The sequence below is a fragment of the Pantherophis guttatus genome, chromosome 14 (assembly GCF_059756535.1).
Source record: "Pantherophis guttatus breed Tessera chromosome 14, ASM5975653v1, whole genome shotgun sequence".
NCBI classification, from domain to species: Eukaryota; Metazoa; Chordata; class Lepidosauria; order Squamata; family Colubridae; genus Pantherophis; species Pantherophis guttatus.
Genome location: NC_142076.1, coordinates 9,960,229 through 9,981,943, shown reverse-complemented (window position 1 = coordinate 9,981,943; position 21,715 = coordinate 9,960,229). Strand labels below are relative to the sequence as shown.

At 44.1% G+C, this 21,715-nt stretch overlaps 1 protein-coding gene across 12 annotated transcripts in view; it reads right to left on the bottom strand.

Annotated features, from left to right (window-relative positions):
- CFAP70 (cilia and flagella associated protein 70) overlaps window positions 1–21,715 on the bottom strand; it is a 58,039-nt gene that overhangs the window by 15,600 nt on the left and 20,724 nt on the right. For 6 of the 12 annotated variants that reach the window (XR_009622892.2, XR_015729842.1, XR_015729843.1 and 3 more), the window contains exons 14-22: window positions 21,550–21,610; window positions 19,408–19,599; window positions 18,602–18,733; window positions 16,802–16,927; window positions 15,021–15,154; window positions 9,546–9,661; window positions 8,643–8,834; window positions 4,662–4,808; window positions 956–1,080 (exon numbers count right to left, since the gene is read on the bottom strand). Coding sequence is in view for 6 of the 12 variants with exons in the window: in XM_034420480.3 (XP_034276371.1) it covers window positions 956–1,080; window positions 4,662–4,808; window positions 8,643–8,834; window positions 9,546–9,661; window positions 15,021–15,154; window positions 16,802–16,927; window positions 18,602–18,733; window positions 19,408–19,599; window positions 21,550–21,610 (1,225 nt within the window). In the remaining 6 variants the exon portion in view is untranslated. The remainder of the gene's footprint in view (window positions 1–955; window positions 1,081–4,661; window positions 4,809–8,642; window positions 8,835–9,545; window positions 9,662–15,020; window positions 15,155–16,801; window positions 16,928–18,601; window positions 18,734–19,407; window positions 19,600–21,549; window positions 21,611–21,715) is intronic. The other 6 variants (XR_015729846.1, XR_015729844.1, XR_015729845.1 and 3 more) reach the window with 1 other exon arrangement.

Below are 21,715 nucleotides of genomic sequence, written 5' to 3'. Positions count from 1 at the left end.
ACCACCTTGTTGTTTTGCTAGCTGATCCATGATAATTTGGACGTTGTAGTTCTTTTCTCGTATGTACGTCTTGTCCGGACCAAACGTAATTTCTAATGTTGGATTTTCCCCCTTACCAGAGGGAGCCCCCTTATGGAGTACTGTGAAGTCATTACCATGGCAACTCCACTGTGCTATACAGTAGAAGCCATTTTAAGGCACAACAGGCTGTATCTTAACAGAATGCACATCCCGAGGGGTGTCAGGGGTGTCTTACCCCCCCCCCCCACAGTATTTCTTTCCAGAGAGTAAGTCATCTGTGAACCTCTGGTGAACATCTGGTTGAAATTGCTCAAGGAAGTGCAGGTAAGTGAGTGGAGAGAAATATCTAAGTCCGATTTTCACAGAACTACAGGAAGTCTTCAATTTAGGGTTGAATGTGGCAAGAAAAGTTGTAAGATGGGGCCAAAACTTACTTAACAAATGTTTCCCTCAGCAACAGACATGTTGGGATCAAGTGTGGTCGTAAGTCCAGGACTACCTCGAATAATAATTCCGAATACTCAGTAATAATAAATCAATGAATTAAATAAAGGAATAATTAAAGCATTCCTGCTCACTATGTCAGTCTCTCTCAAATCACCCCCGCCCTCTCACAAAGACATCACAAAACAAATTTGTGTGACCTTAATCCTGCCCTCTCTGCTTCTGTGGCAGAAAAAGGAAGGGTTGGCTGTTACCCCAAAGGATGGATGTGTTCTTGGCATCACCTAAATCACGGGTGTCAAACTCGCCACGTCACGTTGCCGTCACACGACGTCTTGCGACGTTTTTTCCTTTCGCAGAACTGGGATGGGCCTGGCCTGTGCGTGACATATTTGGCCCACAGGCTGCCAGTTTGACACCCCTGGGCCCTAAATCAATGCGCCTAAACATTTTCTTGGTCTCCTCCAGCCTCGGTTGACCCTGCACTCACCTGAAGGGCATTGACATCCAAGAGGAATTTTATTGTTTCCATGAAAATAGAGGTGGTTTGCTGGGGTTGTTGTATGACCAGGCTCAGGTCTGGTTCAAATGCAACTGCCGCAGGTTTGGAAATTTCTGAAATGAAACCGAAAGAGCAAGGAGTTTGAGGGAAACGCCAACATAGCAGGTCAGCTTGGTCGCTCAACGGTGAGACACTGGTGAAGTGGGCACAACAGCGTCTGCAATTTCTGTGTCGCATGAGAAGAGCACAGCTTCCTTCCCCTGTCCTTACCACTTTCTCTAGAGGGACTTAGAATAGAATAACAGAGTTGGAAGGGACCTTGGAGGTCTTCTAGTCCAGCCTCCTGCTTAGGCAGGAAACCCTACACCACTTCAGACAAATGGTTATCCAACCTCTTCTTTAAAACTTCCAGTGTTGGAGCATTCACAACTTCTGGAGGCAAGTTGTTTCACTGATTCATTGTTCTGTCAGGAATTCTCTCCTTAGTTCTAAGTTGCTTCTCTCCTTGATTCATTTCCACCCATTGCTTCTTGTCCTACCCTCAGGTGCTTTGGAGAATAACTTGACTCCCTCTTCTTTGGGGCAGCCCCTGAGATATTGGAACTCTGCTACCACATCTCCCCTAGTCCTTCTTTTCATTAAACTAGACACACCCAGTTCCTGCAACCGTTCTTCAGTTTTAGCCTCCAGTCCCCTAATCCTCTTTGTGGCTCTTCTCTGCACTCTTTCTAGAGTCTCCACATCTTTTTTACATTGTGGCGACTAAAACTGAATGCAGGATTCCAAGTGTGGCCTTACCAAGGCATTATAAAGTGGCATCAACACTTCACGTGATCTTGATTCTATCCCTCTGTTTATGCAGCCTAGAACTGTGTTGACTTTTTTTGGCAGCTGCAGTACACAGCTGGCTCATATTTAAATGGTTTTCCACTAGGACTCCAAGATCCCTCTCACAGTTACTGCTATTGAGCAAGGTACCACATATACGGTACCTGTGCATTTTGTTTTTCTTCCCTAAATGTAGAACCTTGGTTTTTTCACCATTGAATTTCATTTTGTTAGATAGCGCCCAATGTTCAAGTCTGTCAAGATCCTTCTGTATCTTGAGCCTATCTTCTAGAGTGTTGGCTATTCCTGCCAGTTTGGTGTCATCTGCAAATTTGATGAGTTCCCCATCTATCCCCTCGTCTAAGTCATTGATGAAGATGTTGAAGAGCACTGGGCCTAAAACAGAGCCTTGGGGTACTCCACTGCATACTTCCCTCCATGTAGATGCAGTTCCATTGAGGACTACACGTTGAGTGCAGTTGGATGATTGAAAACATCCTGTCATATTGTATTATTGTGTGGTTTGGAAGCATTACTGTTTCAGATAGGAAGGCAGTGCAGAGAGTGGTGAAGACGGCAGAAAAGATTATTGGAAGTTCACTTCCTTCTATCCAGGTCATAGCATATAAGTGATGCTTGACCAGGGTCCGGAGTGTTGTCTGGGACTCTACACATCCTCTCCATGACCAGTTTCCTTTGTTACCTTCTAGGAGGAGGCTTCACAATATCAGAAGCAGAACAATGAGATTCTGGAACCGCTTTGTACCATAGAGTATCAACTCTGTTAATGCTCAAGATTCTTTTTTCTGCTATGTATTCTAAATGAACTGTGATTAATATATGTGTGTTTGTGTATGTGTATGTTTATGTATATGTGTGTGTGTATGGATGGATAGATAGATATAGATAATGATTGATAGATAGATAGATAGAGAGAGAGAAAACGCATATGTATGTGTATGAGTGTATATATATGTATGTCTTTGGTTATTCGGGTTTTCTCCCGCGTAAAAGTGTCTTGGTAACGTTTCGACGAAGTCTCATTTGTCATCTTCAGGCTGATGTTTTCGGCTTCGTGCTTCTAGAAGCAATCAGCCAATCAGAGCACAGCCAACCCCCCATCCAATCAGAGCACAGCCAAGCCCCCAACCAATCAGAACACACCTCCACCCAATCAGAACACAGCCAAGCTCCAACCCAATCAGTTCACACCCCCACTGGCAGTTAAAGGAAGAAACAGCTGCAATCACACATTGCTCCTAGAAGCACGAAGTCGAAAACATCAGCCTGAAGATGATGAATGACAAAGTGTCTTTGTCGAAATGTCGCCAAGACACTTTCAATTTTATGAGGGAGAAAACCCGAATAACCAAATACCTACATACAAACACCTGCGAAAACCTCAGAAAACATATATATATATATATATATATATATGTAAGTTTTCACGGGTATATATGCATGTACAGTTAATATCTCGGGTTTCTTCCCGTGTAATTGTAAACATATCCCTAAAAGGGTAGTAGCATATATATATATTCTTTCGAGAATGGACATCAGAATTTCAGTTTTTAATGTGCCAGTGTTTTCACAGAAAAAAAAGTGATAATAAATGTTATCTCGTCTCACCTCAACTCACCTCACCCTTACTTTATCTTACCTTATCTGGAAACTGAGAATCAGCAATTATTCTTTGTTTCCTAGTGCTTGGTTAATAGAAGTTCAGTTCTGGAACCTTGCTTTGCAGGCTTGCGTTGAGTTTCCAGCTGGACCTCAAGTTGTGTAGCAGTGTCAGCAAGCTCTTGCCACTTTCATCAGAGTGACAAATACAGTTTGCGGCATTGCTTTGCAAGCTCTGGGCCTTGTGTGTGTGAGCATATGTGTCAGTGGCGAAATCTTCCCCAGATTGCCACTGTTTTGCTGCACGCGCATACGCGGTGTGCACCAAAAGCGTGCTATGCGCACGCATGCACCAAAAGCATGCTGCGCGCGCATGCGCAGTACACACAAAATGCACGCTTTGCACAGAAAAAGAAGACTTCACTAGGTAAGTAGAACAGCAAGGGGGGAAACAGCTGTGCCGCATGATTTAGCTTTGTTAGAAAGCAGGATTTCCTGCTTTCTAGCGAAGCTAAACTGTGCAGCACAGCTGATCATCGGAAATACCGGTTCGACTGAACCGGTAGCTTTTTAAACTACCGGTTTGTCTGAACTGGCAGCTTTTTTAAACTACCAGTTTGTCTGAACTGGCAGCTTTTTTAAACTAACGGTTTGTCTGAACAGGTAGTTTTTATCACTACGGGTTCGCCTGAACTGGTAGTTTTTATCACTACAGGTTCACCTGAACTGGAGCGAACCGGTAGAATTTCACCCCTGATATGTGTGTGTGTGTGATGTGGCAAGGGAAGACCAAAGGGAGAAGGACTTCCAGCGCAACACCACAAGGCTCCTATGGCCAATCTGTGCCCACCCAACCCCAGCTGATGCTGGGGCAAGAAGGCTTTGAGAAAGCTTTGGCTAAATGGGCCCACCTTGAATTTTAACATGCAACACAACTCCTTGCATGGCAACGTGATACTGAGGTGATGGACAGGGGTGGAACCTGAATGAAAGATGAAAGGAGGGCTGTCTATGGAGATTCTCAATCATCCAGGTCATGGTTGCCTCAAAGATGTTTTTCCAAAAGGCAACTGGACTTTCTTGTTTTTTTTAATTTTTCCTTGAAAATGTTTCACTCCTCATCCAAGAAGCAGAAGAAACCCAAGAAAATCTACTTGCCTTTTTGGAAAAGCACCTTTGGGAGATGAATGGAGAGGCCCTCCGAAAGATAAGGAGCTGTCTCTAGCTATCCCTTAAGACCGCCTACCTCTCTGTGTGCTCATCCTAAATTTACTGGGTGTAACGGACAATCTCTTGAACGGTTTATGTACGGTATCTTCTTCGGGTGCACGAAGGGAGCTGGTTGGCTCTGAAGACTCTGCTTGGATTTTCACTGCGGATTCTGGAGATTCTTCTGGAGATAAAAAGGAAATCAACCTATATGAGGACACAAAAAGCAGTCCTGATTTGACCAGCCTCTTTAACTGGATAGCAGAATTATGTTCAGTAGAAAGTCCCCCATCTAGACTACAATCTAAATGGTAAAAGGTAAAGGTTTCCTCTCGCCAGTCATGTCCAATTCTAGGGGGCGATGTTCATCTCCGTTTCCCAGCAGAGGGAGCCGCCGTTGTCTGAAGACGCTTCCATGGTCATGTGGCCGGCATGACTATATGCAAGGTGCACGGGAATGCTGTTACCTTCCCACCGAAGTGGTACCTATTTATCTACTTGCATTTGCATGCTTTCGAACTGCTAGGTGGGCAGGAGCTGAGACAAGTGACGGGAGCTCACTCCGTCACACGGTGCTCGGGTCTCGAACTGCCGACCTTCCAGTCGACAAGCTTACAACTTGTTTAACACTGGTCAGGAGTTCAGTTAACCTTCTGAGTTCATTTATGGGTCACGCAGTTTGTTGACCAAGGGAATCCATGAGAAGAATGTCAGTGTTCTGGTAAGAGCTCTTCACTGACTGTCACCATCAGCCAATTCCTAAAGAGAAAATTCTTGATGGTAAGAACAATTAATCAATGGAACAATTCGCCTCCTGGAATTGTAAGTGCTTCATCGCTGGAGATTTTCAAAAATAGACTGGACAACCATTTGTCTTCTGCCTTGGGCATGGGGTTAGGGTCCCTTCTGTCCCTATAATTCTATAATTCTATAGTTCCATAATTCTATTATAATTCTATAATAATTCTATAATTCTCTTTGTTTTTTCACATTGCTTTTTTCTGGTCCCAGGATAATGGGTCTTAGATGCCCTGGTGGTTGGAATGCGGTATTGCAGGCTAATTCTGCCAACTACCAGCAGTTTGATTCTGACCGGCTCAAGTTGACTCAGCCTTCCATCCTTCCAAGTTTGGTAAAATGAGGACTCAGATTGTTGGGGGCAAGAGACTGACTCTGTAAATCGCTTAGAGAGGGTTGTAAAAGCACTGTGAAGCGGTATATAAGTCTAACCGCTATTACTGTTGCCAGGGTAATATAGAGGCTAATTATCCAAACCATGGATCCATAACCTTACAGTGTAGATGCCAAATTTAAGATGGACTCAAGGCACTCTGTTTCTCAATGCAGTAAGGTTGCCATGGAAATAATAGAAAGGCTGCAGCACTCAAAATTGCCCGGATAAAGGTGAAAGGATGACATCTGGCTACTTTGGCAGGCATAGCTGAATTCCTCTGGTGTTGCGACCCAGAAATTTGGCATTTGGCAGCTGAGCAAGAACTGAAACATCTACAAGTCAGAGAAAGGCCTGGGTACATTTTGGGCCCACCTCAGAAAATAAATAAATATCTCACTCATTTTACAAATCTGCAATGAGGCTATGTAGAAGACTTTGAGTCTCAGCTGCCATCCCGATCTGAAGCAGGGATGAAATCCAGCAGGTTCTGACAAGTTCTGGAGAACCTGTAGCGGAAATTTTGAGTAGTTCGGAGAACTGGCAAATACCACCTCTGGATGGGCCCAGAGTGGGGAGGGAATGGGGATTTTGCAATATCCTTCTCCCAGGAGTGGGGAGGGAATGGGGATTTTGCAGTATCCTTCCCCCAGGAGTGGGGAGGGTATGGGGATTTTGTAGTATCTTTCCTCTGGAGTGGGGTGGGAATGGAGATTTTACAGTATCCTTCCTCCTGGAGTGGGGAGGGAATGGGGATTTTACAGTATCCTTCCCCCAGGAGTAGGGTGGGAATGGAGATTTTGCAGTGGGCATGGAGGGAATGGAGATTTTGCAGTATCCATCCCCCGGGAGTGGGGTGGGAATGGAGATTTTGCAGTATCCTTCCCCTGCCACGGCCACCAAGCCACGGCCACAGAACCGGTGGTAAAAAAAATTGAATTCCACCATTGATCTGAAGGTCTCGGTTTGAAGCACAAAGTGCTCTATCATGAATGTGAAAACAGCTATTTGGCCCTCAAGGTCGTAATAGAAAGACCGACTCAGCCTTTTGCCTTCAGAATCACTGTTCTGCACTCAAAGTAGGAATTCTTCCAGTGGAAATGGCTCAAACTCAAAACGTTTTGCCCGCCCCTGTTTTCCATCGATGGATGTATCTAAAAAAAGAATAAATATTAAATTCCACTAGCAATGGAAATGGGAGAGTGGAACATGAGGACGGGCCAAAAAAGGAAGGGTTAATTTTACCTGGGTTTTTCCTTGTAGACACAACGTCATAATGGAGGTCCACCAAGAGCAAGGGTTTCCAACTTCGGCAACTTTACGACTTGTGGACTTCAAGTCCCAGAATTCAGCATGGGCTGGCTGAGGAATTCTGGGAACTGAAGTTCACAAGTTGTAAAGTTGCCAAGGTGGGAGACCTCTGAGCTAGAGAACATTGGGAGAAGTAGCTTGGAATAGGCTCTCTCTTGGCCAATGATCCTTTTTCCTATACAGGTAATCCTCGACTTATGACCACAATGGCGCCCAAAATTTATGTTCTTAAGTGAGAAATTTTTTAAGCCGTAAAATGGAGTTTGCTCCATTTTACGACTCTTCTCGCCACCTTTGTTAAGTGTATCGCTGTAGTTCTTAAGTTAGTCAAGTTAGCCAAGATGGCGCAGTTGTTAGACTGCAGTACTGCAGGCTACTTCAGCTGACTGCTAGCTGCAATTTGGCAGATCGAATCTCACCAGGCTCAAAGTTGACTCAGCCTTCCGCCCTACCGAGGGGGGTCAAATGAGGACCCAGATTGTTTGGGGGGGGGGGGCCGTAGGCTGACTTGTAAACCGCTTAGGGAAGGCTGAAAAGCACTATAAAGCGGTATATACTATTGCTCACCCTTCCTTCCTTCCTTCCTTCCTTCCTTCCTTCCTTCCTTCCTTCCTTCCTTCCTCTTTCTCCTTCCTGGTGGCGCAGTGGTTAGAATGCAGTATTGCAGTCTAACTCTGCCGATTGCCAGAGGTTCGATCATGTCAGGCTCAAGGTTGACTCAGCCTTCCATCCTTCCAAGGTGGGTCAAATGAGGTCCCAGATTGTTGTGGGGCAAGAGGCTGACTCTGTAAACTGATTAGAGAGGGCTGTAAAAGCACTATGAAGCGGTATATAAGTCTAAGTGCTATTGCTAGTCACACGGTTTTTTAAGTGAATCTGGCTTCCCCGTGGACTTGGCTTGTCAGAAAGTCGACAAAGGAGATCACACAACTCTGGGACACTGCAACCATCATAAATCGGAATCAGTTGCCAAGCCTCTGAATGTAAATCTCGTGACTATGGGGATGCTGCAAAGGTCATAAATGTGAAAAAGGGTCATAAGTCTCTTTTTTTTCTAGTGCCGTTGTGAACTGCTTTAAGTTGAGGGCTACCTGTAATGCTTTCCCCAATTTTCAAGAACACGGTAATGTCAACTCGCAAAGCATCCCTGGCCTGCTCTCGAATTGCCATAGGCAAGGGGGATGGGAAAACGGCGAAGCAGCATGGCAGCCAAAAACAAAAGCACATTCCAGACATAACTCTCTCAAGGCTGTCTCCCAGGGTTACCCACAGCGGCCAGAGGGGAGTGATCTCTACAACCCACGAAATTGCTCCATTGGCGAATGTGACTGATGACACACCCTGGGGGGAGCGGGGAAACAGGGTCAAGTCTGGGCCATAAATTACGTGGGGTCAGAGTTGGCTTCCCTTGGAACATGCAGACATGGATTTCTTTTGAAGCTTGGCTCGAGGCTCATGATTTAATTAGGGCATCCGTCGGAACCCTGACAGGTAAAGTTTGTGACCTGTTGCCCCTCATGGGCATCGTCAGCTTACCAGAGTCCTCTGGGCCAACCAGGGACTGCGCCCGTGAAGCCAGGTATGACGTTCTTTTCTTTGCTACTGGTACTTCTTCTATGCTTGGAGGACTTGGTTTCTCTTTGGGCAGATGGGCCTTCTGGAGCTTGGTAGCCTCACGGAAGGCCATCTCGACCCGAATGTAGTTTTCCTGGATATCATAGAAAAGTCCTAAAAGGAAAGGTAGGAAAAGAAAAAGGAAGATTTCCCTCAGGAAATAATTACGGTGATGTTGAAGGAGGCATAGGAACATCAGGGTTATCAGGTTCTTTGGTATCCACCTAAAACTGCGATCATTCTCTATTTATTTAATAGTGATGGACCCCCTTTATTTTACGCACCTTAAAACTATGTACTTGCCTTTTGTTTTCCCAATGACAACCTGATGGGGTGGGGTGGGCTGAGAGAGAAGAACTGACCCAAAGTCACCCAGCTGCTCTTCATGGCTAAGGCGGGACTAGAATTCACCATCTCCTGGGGATTGGCCCAAAGTCACTCAGCTGATTTTCATGCCTAAGGCAGGATTAGAACTCACCTCATCTCCCTTGGAATGCTCCCAGAGAACTAATTGCCAGACGCAGGGCAAGGCCAAACTTAGCACAGAGTCAAACAGAACTTTCCAAAGCTTGAACCGGTCAGATGAACTAATTGCTTAGTTCATCTTAGTTCATCGTGCATGTGTGAGGGGCTGGAAAGCAGGGGGGATCATGTGCACATTGCATTATGGGTGCCGGCACGCACGCACACTTTCAGCACATGCCAAGAAAAAGTTTAGTCATCACTGCTATAGACTATGCAAAAAGTGTGCCGAGCACTGATGGTGTCCACACTCTGGGAATCAACATTTCCAAATCTTCCAGGCTAAATTAGCCAGATTCGTACCTAACATGGTCCAGGCCACGACACTGCTCGGCTCCACACAGGTGGCGTCTTCAAAAAAGACTTCAGCCTCTTCATAATTCTGCAGCATCACAGCCATGATCCCACACAACAGCACACTGAAGAGACAAGAAACAACGAATCAAAGGAAGGCCCTTCCACTGTAAGGACAATCCTCTACATCCCATTATGGGGTTGTTCCTATCACAGTACATGGTTTAGAGAGCTCCTAAAGCACATTTATTTGGAAAGAGAATCCAATCAGTTTGAAATTTACAATGACCATGATAATAATCTATCACTATTGTTGTATGTACACTGAGAGCTTATGCACAGGAGACAAATTTCTTGTGTGTCTAATCACACTTGGCCAATAAGAAAGTCCAGTTGCCTCCTGAAAAAGCACCTTGGGGACAACCGTGACCTGGATGACGGAGAATCTCTACAGACTTTTAGCTATGCAATTTCGGATGAACACCCTTGGAATGGCATGGGAGTAGGAAGAGATTTCCAGAGGGAAAAAATGGCAGACTACAGGAACCAGGAGCACTAACTCAGGTGACCCTGAGGAGACAGATAAACCTCCAATTATTCAACGACCTTCAAAAAGGATGCAAATGACCAGCTGTCTGCAAGGAATATAAATCCTTCCACTCCCCATTATCCTGTCAGAACTGAAGAAGCTTCTAGAACACTGATGGCTAACCTTTATGTCGTCGCATGCCAAAAGTGGGGTCACACAGGGACGTCGCAGGCATGTGTGCCCACACCCATAATTCAATGATCCCCCCCCGGTGTTTGCGCTCCTCCCGCTTTTGGCACGCGATGGCAAAAAGATTACTGGTGGGCCCGGAAGTCCCATTTTTTGCCCTCCCCAGGCCCCAGAGGCTTTCTTGGCGCCTGGGGACAGTGAAAACGGCCTTCCCCACCCCCTCCATAGGCCGGAAATGGCCCATTTCCTGACTTCCGGTAGGCCCAGAAGGCCCAAAATCAGCTGGCCAGCGAGCAAATGCGTGCTGGAGCTGAGCTTGGGCAACGCTCACATGCCCACAGATATGGCCCACAGATATGGCATGTGGCACACATGCCATAGGTTCGCCATCACAGTTCTAGGATGAGAAGCGAAACGTCTTCACAAGAAAGTCCAGTTGCGGACTTCCGGTTTGCTGTTTGTCGCTGCCAGACGTTCCTTTGGGATCGTCAGCTTCCATCGCCTGTCAGAGCCGCCTTCACAACGGAATGGCGGCTCGAAAAAACTCCGTTTCCATGAGGAAACGGAGATAGAGCCAGCAGGGGTGGGTAGAACTCTCTGCGGAGTCCCCAAAGTTTTTCCTTTACTTTTGGGACGGAGCGGATGAGATGCCCCGTATCCCCAGCCGCTGCTCCGGGCTTTGGGAGACCTCTGCTGATGCAGAGCCAGGTGTCAAAAGCAAGCCTGCAAATTTAACAGACTACTCAAAGAAAATGTGAGCTGGACCTGTAATACTGAACCGCAAGTATTTTACTGATTTTTTAAAAAATTACTTAAGAGAGAGGAGGAAAAGAAAGAGGAAAAAAAGCCTTTTAAAATGGTGTCGGCTGGAGGAGAGGCTGAAAGGGAAAGTCCTTCCGTTTTCTATTACCATAATGTAGCGGAATAAATACCACTGGCTACATTTGTAGACAAAACTTCGCTCCTGTGTCTTTTTCTCTTTTTCTTCCCTTGGAGACTTAATATTGTTGTTGATTGGAAAGAAGTCCTTTTTTTTTTTTTTTCTTGCTTGCTTTTTTTTAACAAAGCCTGCCTGGGCGGAAACATGGCACTGAGACTCATAAAGTCAGATAAACAAGAAGGGGGGGGGATCCCCCCACCAACAACTTAAAGGAACAAGTCTTAATTCTTCAGTCTCAGAAACCTGATTTTAATATAATAGAATTTTTTATAGAGGAGATTGAAAGAAGGGAGGAGATTGTGAATCAGCAATTTGAAAAATTTAAGCAGGAAATTAAAGAATTGGTGAAATCTAAGTTTGATTTTTTGGAGAAAAAATTCTCAAAAGTGGTTAATGGTTTTACAGGATTTATGATACAGTTGGACACAAATACTAATGTACTAGAGTCTAAAATGGAAGAAATTCAAGATAAATTGGACAATAGAATTCAAAAAATTGAAAATGATTTGACAAACACTCAGGATAATAGCTTAGAAGAAAAACCTAAAATGGATGCTGATCAAAAGTATGGTAATGCAGAAAATCTGCAACAGAAGATTGAAAAAGAGATTTTAATGGTACAATATAATTTCACAGAATATGCGATAAGATTAAGAGGTTTGCAGGAAAATAATAGAGATGATTTAAGGAAAATATCTTCTGAATTTCTAGCTGGGATTCTAAAGGTTCAACCTGACGAAGTGTTTTGCAGGATTGACAGAGTTTATCGAATCAACTCCTGGATTGCCAAGCAAAGGCAATTGCCTAGAGATGTGGTGATTTATTTTACAGATAAAGAAATTAGGAATAATATCGTGCAAAATTCCTTCAATTCTAATTTGCAATTGTATGAAAGAAAGATTTGGATTTACAAGGAACTCCCACCTAAGATATTGATGGAAAGGAAGAAATTTGGTTTTCTGGTGAATGAGTTAAAAAAGAGAAATATCCCATTCAGGTGGGACGCCCCAGTTGGTATTATATTTAGATACCAAGGAGAAAGATATCAGCTAAATACTGTTGAAAGAGCGGAAGAATTTTATCAAAATAGGTTGAAAATGAACTTAACATCTTCAGGTATAATACAGGATAAGCAGAAGGAGCTGGAAATAAAGGTAAAATATCGAATTACAGAGACTGTACCAGATGAATTGCCTTTGGATTTATTGGATACCCCAGCTGGACTATCTACAAATTTGAGAGAAGTGGCATCTAACCTTAATGTGATGACTTATCAAGGCAAGGATAAGCATGGAAACCAGTTAGGGGATATGCAAGGGATAAAAAAGAAACATGAGATACAAAAACAAAACCAACAAGACCAATCTACAAAGCAGAATAAAAACCGACCAGATGATACACAATTTGTAGAAAGGAAACCAGGATGGAAACCAAACCCACAAAAAGAAAAGAAAAAAAGAAATAGGTGGCATAAAAATAGAAATTTCTAAATCAGGCAACAGTGAAGCCAGTGACTTTAAAATATGAATGATTATGTGTAAACACACAAGAGGCGACGTATTGGTTAATATCATCCTGAGGATTGTGGCAGATCTCTGCATGGCCGTAATCTGGGGACGTGAAACGAGCCTTAAACTGATGGATTTGAATTATCCATTTTGGAATTTCTTTTTGTGTTGATAAACATATTATATTATCTTGAATCACAAGGCAAGAGAATTATGCTGGGGCATGCAGAAGATCGGGTTGTTACCCACTACGATGATGGGAATTAATAATCCTGATGAAACCCACAATTATTACTATATGGAATATAATTATAATGTCACTCGGGTGGTTGTTTTTACTTTTATACATATAAGAAGATATTTACTACTGATGGGGGCAGATATGATTGAAGATCCTGAATAAACTGTTGCACCAGCAAGCTATGTTACCCGATTATGGATGTTGGTTCTACCAATCCAGTGGAAAGACCTCAAAGAAGATACTATATGGATTATAAATTTAAAGTCATTGTCTTTTCTTTTTTTTTTATTTAGATATAATGGAAAATATAGACATATATTTTTAAGTAGTGTGGGCAGTGAATCAAAGATATTAAGAAATGTTGTGTATGGTAATTTTGCATGATAGTGGGTGAATAAGCTAGTTAGTAGATTGATTAGTCTAAGAAAAGGGATTTTTAAGTGATATATTTAGGGGAGTGGAGGAAATGGATAGAGTGGAATAAATGTTAAACTAGATTTTATGGGGAAGGCTGCTTTGAAATGTTATAGTAATATATATAGAAGATTAAATGTTAAAGTAGGACTTATCGTATAGTTTTAAAGTGGAGAAGTTATTCTATAATGTCATAGTATAATGTCTTTTTTTTTTCCTTTCTTTTCTCTTTTCTGAAATGTATGGATAAAGGGGGATGTTATAATATTAATAATATTTTTAGTAAGTAAAGGTCAATATCTAGAGGAGGGAGTAAGTAATCTGTTATGAATTAGGTTTTTTTTTTGTTATGAAGAAGTCACAGGGGGGGATGGGTGGGGAGGGGGGGTTAGGGAGGGGGAGGGAGAGGGGAAAAAAAAGGGGGGGGGAAATTTGTATTTGAAAACTTTTTCAATAAAAAAAAAAAAAGAAAGTCCAGTTGCCTCCTGAAAAAGCACCTTTGGGACAACCATGACCTGGATGAGTGAGAATCTCTACAGACTTGGCCAATAAAGAATTCTAATTCTAATTCTTCTAATTCTAAATCACCACTCATAGCCGCTTCATTATTTATACATACTGGGGAGTGAGCCATACTCATGTCCGAGATGTACTTAAGAAGACTAGATGACCCAGTGACCTGTTGGGTCATCGCTTCAGGGCGATTTCCTAACCTGATTCCTTTAAAAATGGCAGAGCTTCTAATGTACTGCCTTAGCTACAAAGGTTTTTTTAAAAATTGAGTGAACTATTCCTATGAATATCTGCGATTGAAAATAGCCCTCGTTGAACCGCACAGCACAGTCCAACATGAGGAACTGACCACAGGAAACGTTCAATGACATTTTTGTAAATGTCACAAAGTGCTTTGTAATGTTTCTGTCATAAAATGGTTTTTTAAAGTTGTCCGATTTAAAGGCCATAACGAGTCCTGGATTTTGGATTCTATCAATTAGCCCGTTTGAGGTGCCTTGGTTGAAAATGTTTTGCCCTATGTTGTTCCATCTTCATCCAATTAAAGGTTAACAGACACAAGAGTTTTAGAACAAGAAGCCATGGGTGGAAACTCATCAAGGAGAGAAGCAATTTAGAACTAAGGAGAAATTTCCTGACAGTTAGAACAATGAATCAGTGGAACAGCTTGCCTCCAGAAGTTGTGAATGCTCCAACACTGGAAGTTTTTAAGAAGAGGTTGGATAACCATTTGTCTGAAAGTTCTGACAGGTTCTGGAGAACCGGTAGCAGGAATTTTGAGTAGTTTGGAGAACTGGCAAATAGCACCTCTGGCTGGGTGGGAATGGGGATTTTGCAATATCCTTCCCCCAGGAGTGGGATGGGAATGGGGATTTTGCAACATCCTTCCCCCAGGAGTGGGATGGGAATGGGGATTTTGCAACATCCTTCCCCCAGGAGTGGGGAGGAAATGGAGATTTTGCAGTATCCTTCCCCATGCCACGCCCACCAAGCCACACCACGCCCACCAAGCCACGCCCACAGAACTGGTAGTAAAAAAATTTGAATTTCACCACTGATACATATCCTGAATAAAAAAATATGTATCCCCCTCCCCCAGCTACCTAGTTAATATCTCACCAGGGTTCCAGAACTCTTGAAGAAGTGTTACCTGGGCAGGTGATTGGCATCCAGCCCGACCGCCTCACGGAAACATTCCTGGGCCTTGAGGTTGTTTTCAGTCAACAGGCAAAAAGCTCCATAATCCAACCAGCTCTGGATATCTTGGGGGTTTCGAGACAACCTCTGGAGACAGAAGGACCATCGCCTAAGTTAGTATTCTGTTTGAAAAGTTTGAATGGAAAGATCTGAAGATCAAAAATAGCAAGAGCAAGAGCACTTAAGACTTATATACCACTTTACAGTGCTTTACAGCTCTTTCTAAGCGGTTTACAGAGTCAGCCTCTTGCACCCAATAATCTGGGTCCTCATTTTACCAAATTGGGAAGGATTGATGGACAAGTCAACCTTGAGCTGGTCAGGATTGAACTCCTGACAGCGGGCAGAGTTTGCCTGCGATATTGCATTCTAACCACTGTGACACTACAGCTAATCAGCAGTAGCACTTACAGTTTAAACTGCTTTACAGTGCTTTACAGCCCTCTCTAAGCGGTTTATAGAGTAAACCTATGGCCCCCAACAATCTGGGTCCTTGTTTTACCCACCTCGGAAGGATGGAAGGTTGAGTCAATCTTGAGCCGATAAGAATCGAACCGCTGGAAGTCGGCAGAATTAGCATGCAATACTGCATTCTAACCACTGGGCCACCACAGCTCAATAGGATATCAACTTCCGAATACAATAAAATGTTTTTTGACTTTATTTGAGCTTTCCCGTCTCCCTAGTGTATGTATGTTCCAGGAATTCTTGAATAAGAATCTATCGAGACCAAGGGTGTCCAACTGTGGCAACTTTTAAGATAAGTGGACTGTCAGGGTTCCAAGTAACCTTCCCAATGAAATCAAACTCCGAGGCTTGAAGTTCCTCAAAGCTAACTTTTATTAGAGATGAGCCAAGGTGGTGCAGTGGTTAGAGTGCAGTACTGCAGCTACTTCAGCTGACTGCTAGTTCAGCAGATCAGCGGATCAAATCTCACCGGCTCAAGGTTGACTCAGCCTTCCATCCTTCCGAGGTGGGTAAAATGAGGACCCAGATTGTTGGGGGCAATATGCTACTTAGTATACTGTCTTTGGTGTAAGCTGCCCAGAGTCCTCGGAGAATGGGCGGCATAGAAATATGACTAATAAATGAATAAATAAATAAATGTCATATTGGCACAGCTGGGAAAACCTGAATCTGAAAGCTTCCGGGTTTTCCACACCCACAAGAAAGTTCAAGACCTTGCCCACATCTCCCACATGTCCATCCAGCTCCAATCAGTTCTTTCCCCAACAGAAGACATCCTCCAATTTCTTCTTTGCACAGCTGCCGGACCCCATGGCCCTGAACTTCTCTTAGAGAGGTTTGTTATGGCTATCTCTACTTCACTCATGCAATCCCCTCTCCCAACTTCCCACGGTATGATTGTGGCAGGCCTGGATCCTCAAGGCACACAGGTAATATGGCTTCCAGGCATGACAGGGACTTCAACTCCCAGAATTCCCCAGCCAGCCTTCCACTGAAAGAGAAAGGACTACGGCATCTGAATGCTTCCAATTCTTAAAAAAAAAAGTGCTCTGGGAGCTTGATGGCTTTCTTGCAGACATTTCATTACCCAACGATAGTCCTGATAGCGTTACCTAGAGTGGGCCATGAAACGTCCGCAAGAAAACCGCCCAAGCTCACAGAGCACCAAGGACCCCCCATTTCAACCCTGAGTTACATGTGTTCTTCTTTATCATTGTTTCCAAAGTTGTTCTACTTGGAAAGGAGGAGGAGGAGGAGTTCCCTTACCTCCTGATAGTAAGTTGATGCCAAACCGTACTCTCCGTTGACCTGGGCCTCTCGAGCAAACAGCTGGAGCTGCTCCAAGGTGGTGTATACGGGAGGAGGAGGACTTGGAGTCTGGAGGGACAGCACCTAGTCAGGGCAGGGGAATAACAGATTAACAGAGTTGGAAGGGACCTTGTAGGTCATCTAGTCCAACCCCCCACCCAAGCAGGAGACCCTACACCATTTCTGACAGATGGCAGTCCAATCTCTTATTGAAAGCCTCCAGTGATGAAGCTCCCACAACTTCCGAAGGCAGCTTCTGTTCCACTGGTTGATTGCTCTCACTGTCAGAAAATTCCTCCTTATTTCTAGGTTGAATCTCTCCTTGATCAGTTTCCATCCATTATTCCTTGTCTGGCCTTCGGGTGCTTTGGAAAAAGCTTGACCCCTTCCTTTCTGTGGCAGCCCCTCAAATATTGGAAGGCTGCTATCCTGTCTCCCCTGGTCCTTCTCTTCACTAGACTAGCCATGCCCAGTTCCTGCAACCGTTCATCATATGTTTTAGCCTCCAGTCCCCTAATCACTTTTGTTGCTCTTCTCTGCGCTCTTTCTAGAGTCTCAACATCTTTTTTATATTGTGGTGACCAAAACTGGATGCAGTATTGTAGGTGTGGTCTTACTGAGGCTTTGTAGAGTGGCTTTATAGAATAGGCTTTATAGAATAATGATAAATTATAATAAAAAAATTATAAATAATAATTTATAGGCTTTATAGAATAATGAACATGCCACTCAGTTAAAGGAGGGCTCAACTCAGCACTTGGCAATATCTATTCAAGCAGAGGTCATCCTCGACTTACAAACTATTCATTTAGTGACGGCTTTAGGTTATAGCGGCACTGAAAAAATGACTTATGACTGAAAGTCTATGGAGATTCTCAGTCCTCCAGGTCATGTTCTGGCAAGCAAACTCTGAGGCACGAAACACAATGAGCCAAATCTTCAGAAATCCGAACGGTTGTCTCCTACAACCACCACTCCCCTTTGCTTCTATTTATTCCCCAGCCAGGGAGGGGCCATTCAGCATCCATGTGTGCTTTGCTTCCCGAGTCGACTCCTTGTCCTCCGTTGTTCTCCTCTCCTAACAGCTCTGCGCGTCTGGAACAGGTCCCAGCTGTTCTTCCTCCTCACTCATCTCAGCTTCCAGAGGCAGTTGCCTCTCTGCTGGCTGGGGAATTGTGTGGATGTTTGGGTGGTTTAGGGGTGGGGAAATTGTGGTGGGTGGGGGTGTGTTTGGGGATTGTTATGTGTGTTGGACCTGGTTTTTGGATGTTAAGCGAATTTTGTTGTATGGGTATACTGTGTATATACGTACAATGACAAAGTTATTATATTATATTATAAATATATAATATATATTTATAATATAATATATATTATATATTCTATAATAATATAGAAGAGCCAGACAGCCCTGGCTCTTCTTACGATGCAGAGCACCCATCAGAGCCTTCCTCAGACTCCAGAACTGGCCCAAGTTCCTCCCCAACATCCTCATCATCCGAATCTGATGGGCCACAATACTCTTAGCCACAGAAATGCTGGAGTCAACTGTGGTTGTAAGTCAAGGAGTACCTGTATAGGCAGTCTTCTTAAACTTTCACCATCAGCATGTGGGACACAGAGCTGTGTTTCAAGCCAAAAGCTGGATTAAACCATCTTGCCCCCACCCCAATGACTCTTCCCTTGGTGCGCCTGACATAGATCACCCAACAAACTCAACAGTAAAAGGAGGGAGAGTTTTGCTCTTTCGAAGCTCACCTGATTCAAGGCAACGTGCATCTGATCCATCAGGTAGACGTACAACTCACTGAGGAAAGCTTGGAGTTGGTCCAGAGTTTCAAAGGCGGTTGTTTTCAAGTACTTCTCCCGCACAATTTTCACAACCGCGTGCTGCAAGGATGAGAAAGACTTAATCCCAAGGACCCCATATATTCGGAAGGGAAGGAGCGACTAATTTATGAGATGTTAGATTCCACTGCCTGGTGGATCACTACAGATCTAAAGAAAGGGGGAGTTAGACCTGCCATCATTTAAACCTCTAAACAGAAACGATCCTTGGCTCCATTTGTTGAGAAAGATATAGTTTGATTAGAAGCCAAGTATATTGCAGGGTTGCAATGCCAGAACTGAGAATCGCGGGCCAAAATTCTTAATTACAACTTTTTCCTCCCTTAACTGTCTCCCATCGCTGCCCACCCTCTATGACCAATCAGGTTCAAGCAAGATAATTTCAGAACAGCCACTTCAAGCATAGGTTGATATGCAGCTGCTTTTCTTTCCCAGCTGGTTGACCTTGAAGCAGCATCTCGGGGAGATACAGAAGTTACTTTCGTTTTCCCCCAAGCATCCTTCCCTCCCATCCTCCCTCTCCAGAGTTCATGGCAAACTGTCACCCGCATGGTAGCGAAGCGCACGCAAGCATAAGGTGGCAGCTGACAGGGGGCTTCTGAAATGCTAAAAGAAGAGTCCCACGAGGAGAAAATGTGACACTTCAAGGTGTCATTCCACCCTCTGCAATTAAACGTCACTTTTGCAAAGAGAGATCCGCATCGTGACCAAAATACCTTGAGTTGCTCTTTAAAGGCAAAATATTTCCCCGAGGTGTTCAGCTCATAGTTGAGTTGACATTTCTGGTCTTCCAGGATCTGAGAATCAACGACAAGCCCTTGGACCACCTGCCTTCCAAAGAGCTCATGATACTCATCTAGGATAGATGCAGCAATGCTGGTGATCTGCGTGTGGTAATCTTCTACGGCCTAAGGAAATCAAGAAGCCAGGAAAACCTTCAAGTGGTCAGAAATCATTTCTCCATGAGAAGGTGGCGAACACTCCTGGCGAACACTCTTGGTTGCTGTTCTCCATTGCTTGAACTGTCACACCCCAATCATCAAGACTAGTACAAGCTCATCCTTGCATATCCAGACACAAAGAGCTTCTAGGGTACCAACAGAAGAGGGTATGGGTAGCTGAGGGTGGGGTCCTTGGTGCTCTCTGAGCGTGGTGCTTTTCTTGCCGACGTTTCATTACCAAACCTGGCTAGGACTGATGATGTTACCTAGTATGGTAATGGAACGTCAGCAAGAAAACCATCAAGTTCAGACGGCAACAAGAATCCCTTGGCTTCTAGTGTGGGCTCTGATGGATGCTCTACGTCGGAAGCAGAGATGGAGCCAGGGCCGCCTGACATTTCCCAGCCAGCGGAGAGGCAGCTGCCTTTGGAGGCAGAGATAAGTGGGGAGGAAAAACAGCTGGGGCCTGTTCCAGATGTGCGTATGCACAGAGCAGTTAGGAGTGGAGAACAACGGAGGACAAGGAGTCGACTCAGGAAGCAAGACACACGTGGACACTGAATGGTCCCTCCCTGGCTGGGGAATAAATAGAAGCAAAGGGGAGTGGTGGTTATAGGAGACAACCGTTCGGATTTCTGAAGATTTGGCTCATTGTGTTTCGTGTGTCAGAGACTGCTTGCCAGAACTTAATTTACAGCTTTGTGGTTGGAAGCTCCTGGCCTGGCAATTATCTCAAGGACTGAGTAACAGGCATGAGGTCAAAAGCACATGCTGGATGTGGCTTATGGGTAAGATTCTATGGTCAGCTAGATGTTTCTGAAGGGGACGAAATGGTGATAGAGCAATGAACCATGGTCATCGGTGAATTCTGGCTGGCAAATCTTACCGGATAAAGGAGAGACCCAGAGATTGCCAGCCCCCAGTTCCCTGCATCCCAGATTGCTACTCCTTTCTTTTTTGCTTTCCCTTTTTCTCTTATCTTGAACTTCAAATGTGTTTTGTTTTTATTCTGTGGAAAAACTTCTCTAAAATATTATATCTATATATTGCAGCATCCGTCTGATTTGTTGCGTGACCTTTTCAGTCTCACTTTCATATTTATCTGCGTGTGAGAGAATAAACTCTGGTTGAGGAATTGGCAATCTTGGTTTCAGGACTGATCAAAACCAGCAATTGGCAAGCTGGCTGGGGAATTCTAGGACTTGAAGCAGTGATGAAATCCAATTTCTTTTTACTACCGGTTCTGTGGGCGTGGCTTGGTGGGTGTGGCTTGCTGGGCATGGCAGGGGAAGGATACTGCAAAATCCCTATTCCCTCCCCACTCCTGGGGGACAGATACTGCAAAATCTCCAATCCCACCCCACTCTTGGGCCAGCCAGAGGTGGTATTTGCCGGTTCTCCAAACTACTCAAAATTTCCGCTACTGGTTCTCCAGAACCTGTCAGAACCTGCTGGATTTCACCCCTGACTTGAAGTCCACATCTCTTAAAGTTGTCAAGGACATGGATCGGGCGGGGAGGGGGAAGTGATTTCATATGAAAATGAAGAGTTTCCTTAATGTGACGTTAAAGCTGCCTTCCAGAGAATCTCAGCTGTTATTATTGTTTTTAAATTAAGACATTTCTAGCCCCTAAGGTTTTAAAAACACGCTTGGACATAAAAAACAGCAGACATAACAAACAACGTCTAATTGAAATCCCAGAAACTAGACCACGGACGGGGACGCTATTCTTAGCTCTCCTACAAGGAATGCAAATAATTTACGCACAATAGGAAAAATTAGGCACATCGGAGCAATCTCTTTCAGCTGCACTGTTGTCTGTTCTCGATACAAAAACTAGACCAGAATGGCAAAGATTTTCTTTTTTAAGAAAAAAAATGCAGAAGGAGAACTACTGAGTAAGCTTCATTCCATACCTTCATGGCTCCTGCAGTCCTTCGAGGGAGTGGTGGGTGTGGAGGAATCATCTCTTTCACTCTGAAAGTGTTGGAAGAAAGGACAAATTGGGAATTGTTTTGATAACCTGACCATTCATTTTGCCATCCCATTCATGGTTTACTTTGAAGTCCGTTCTATGAAACT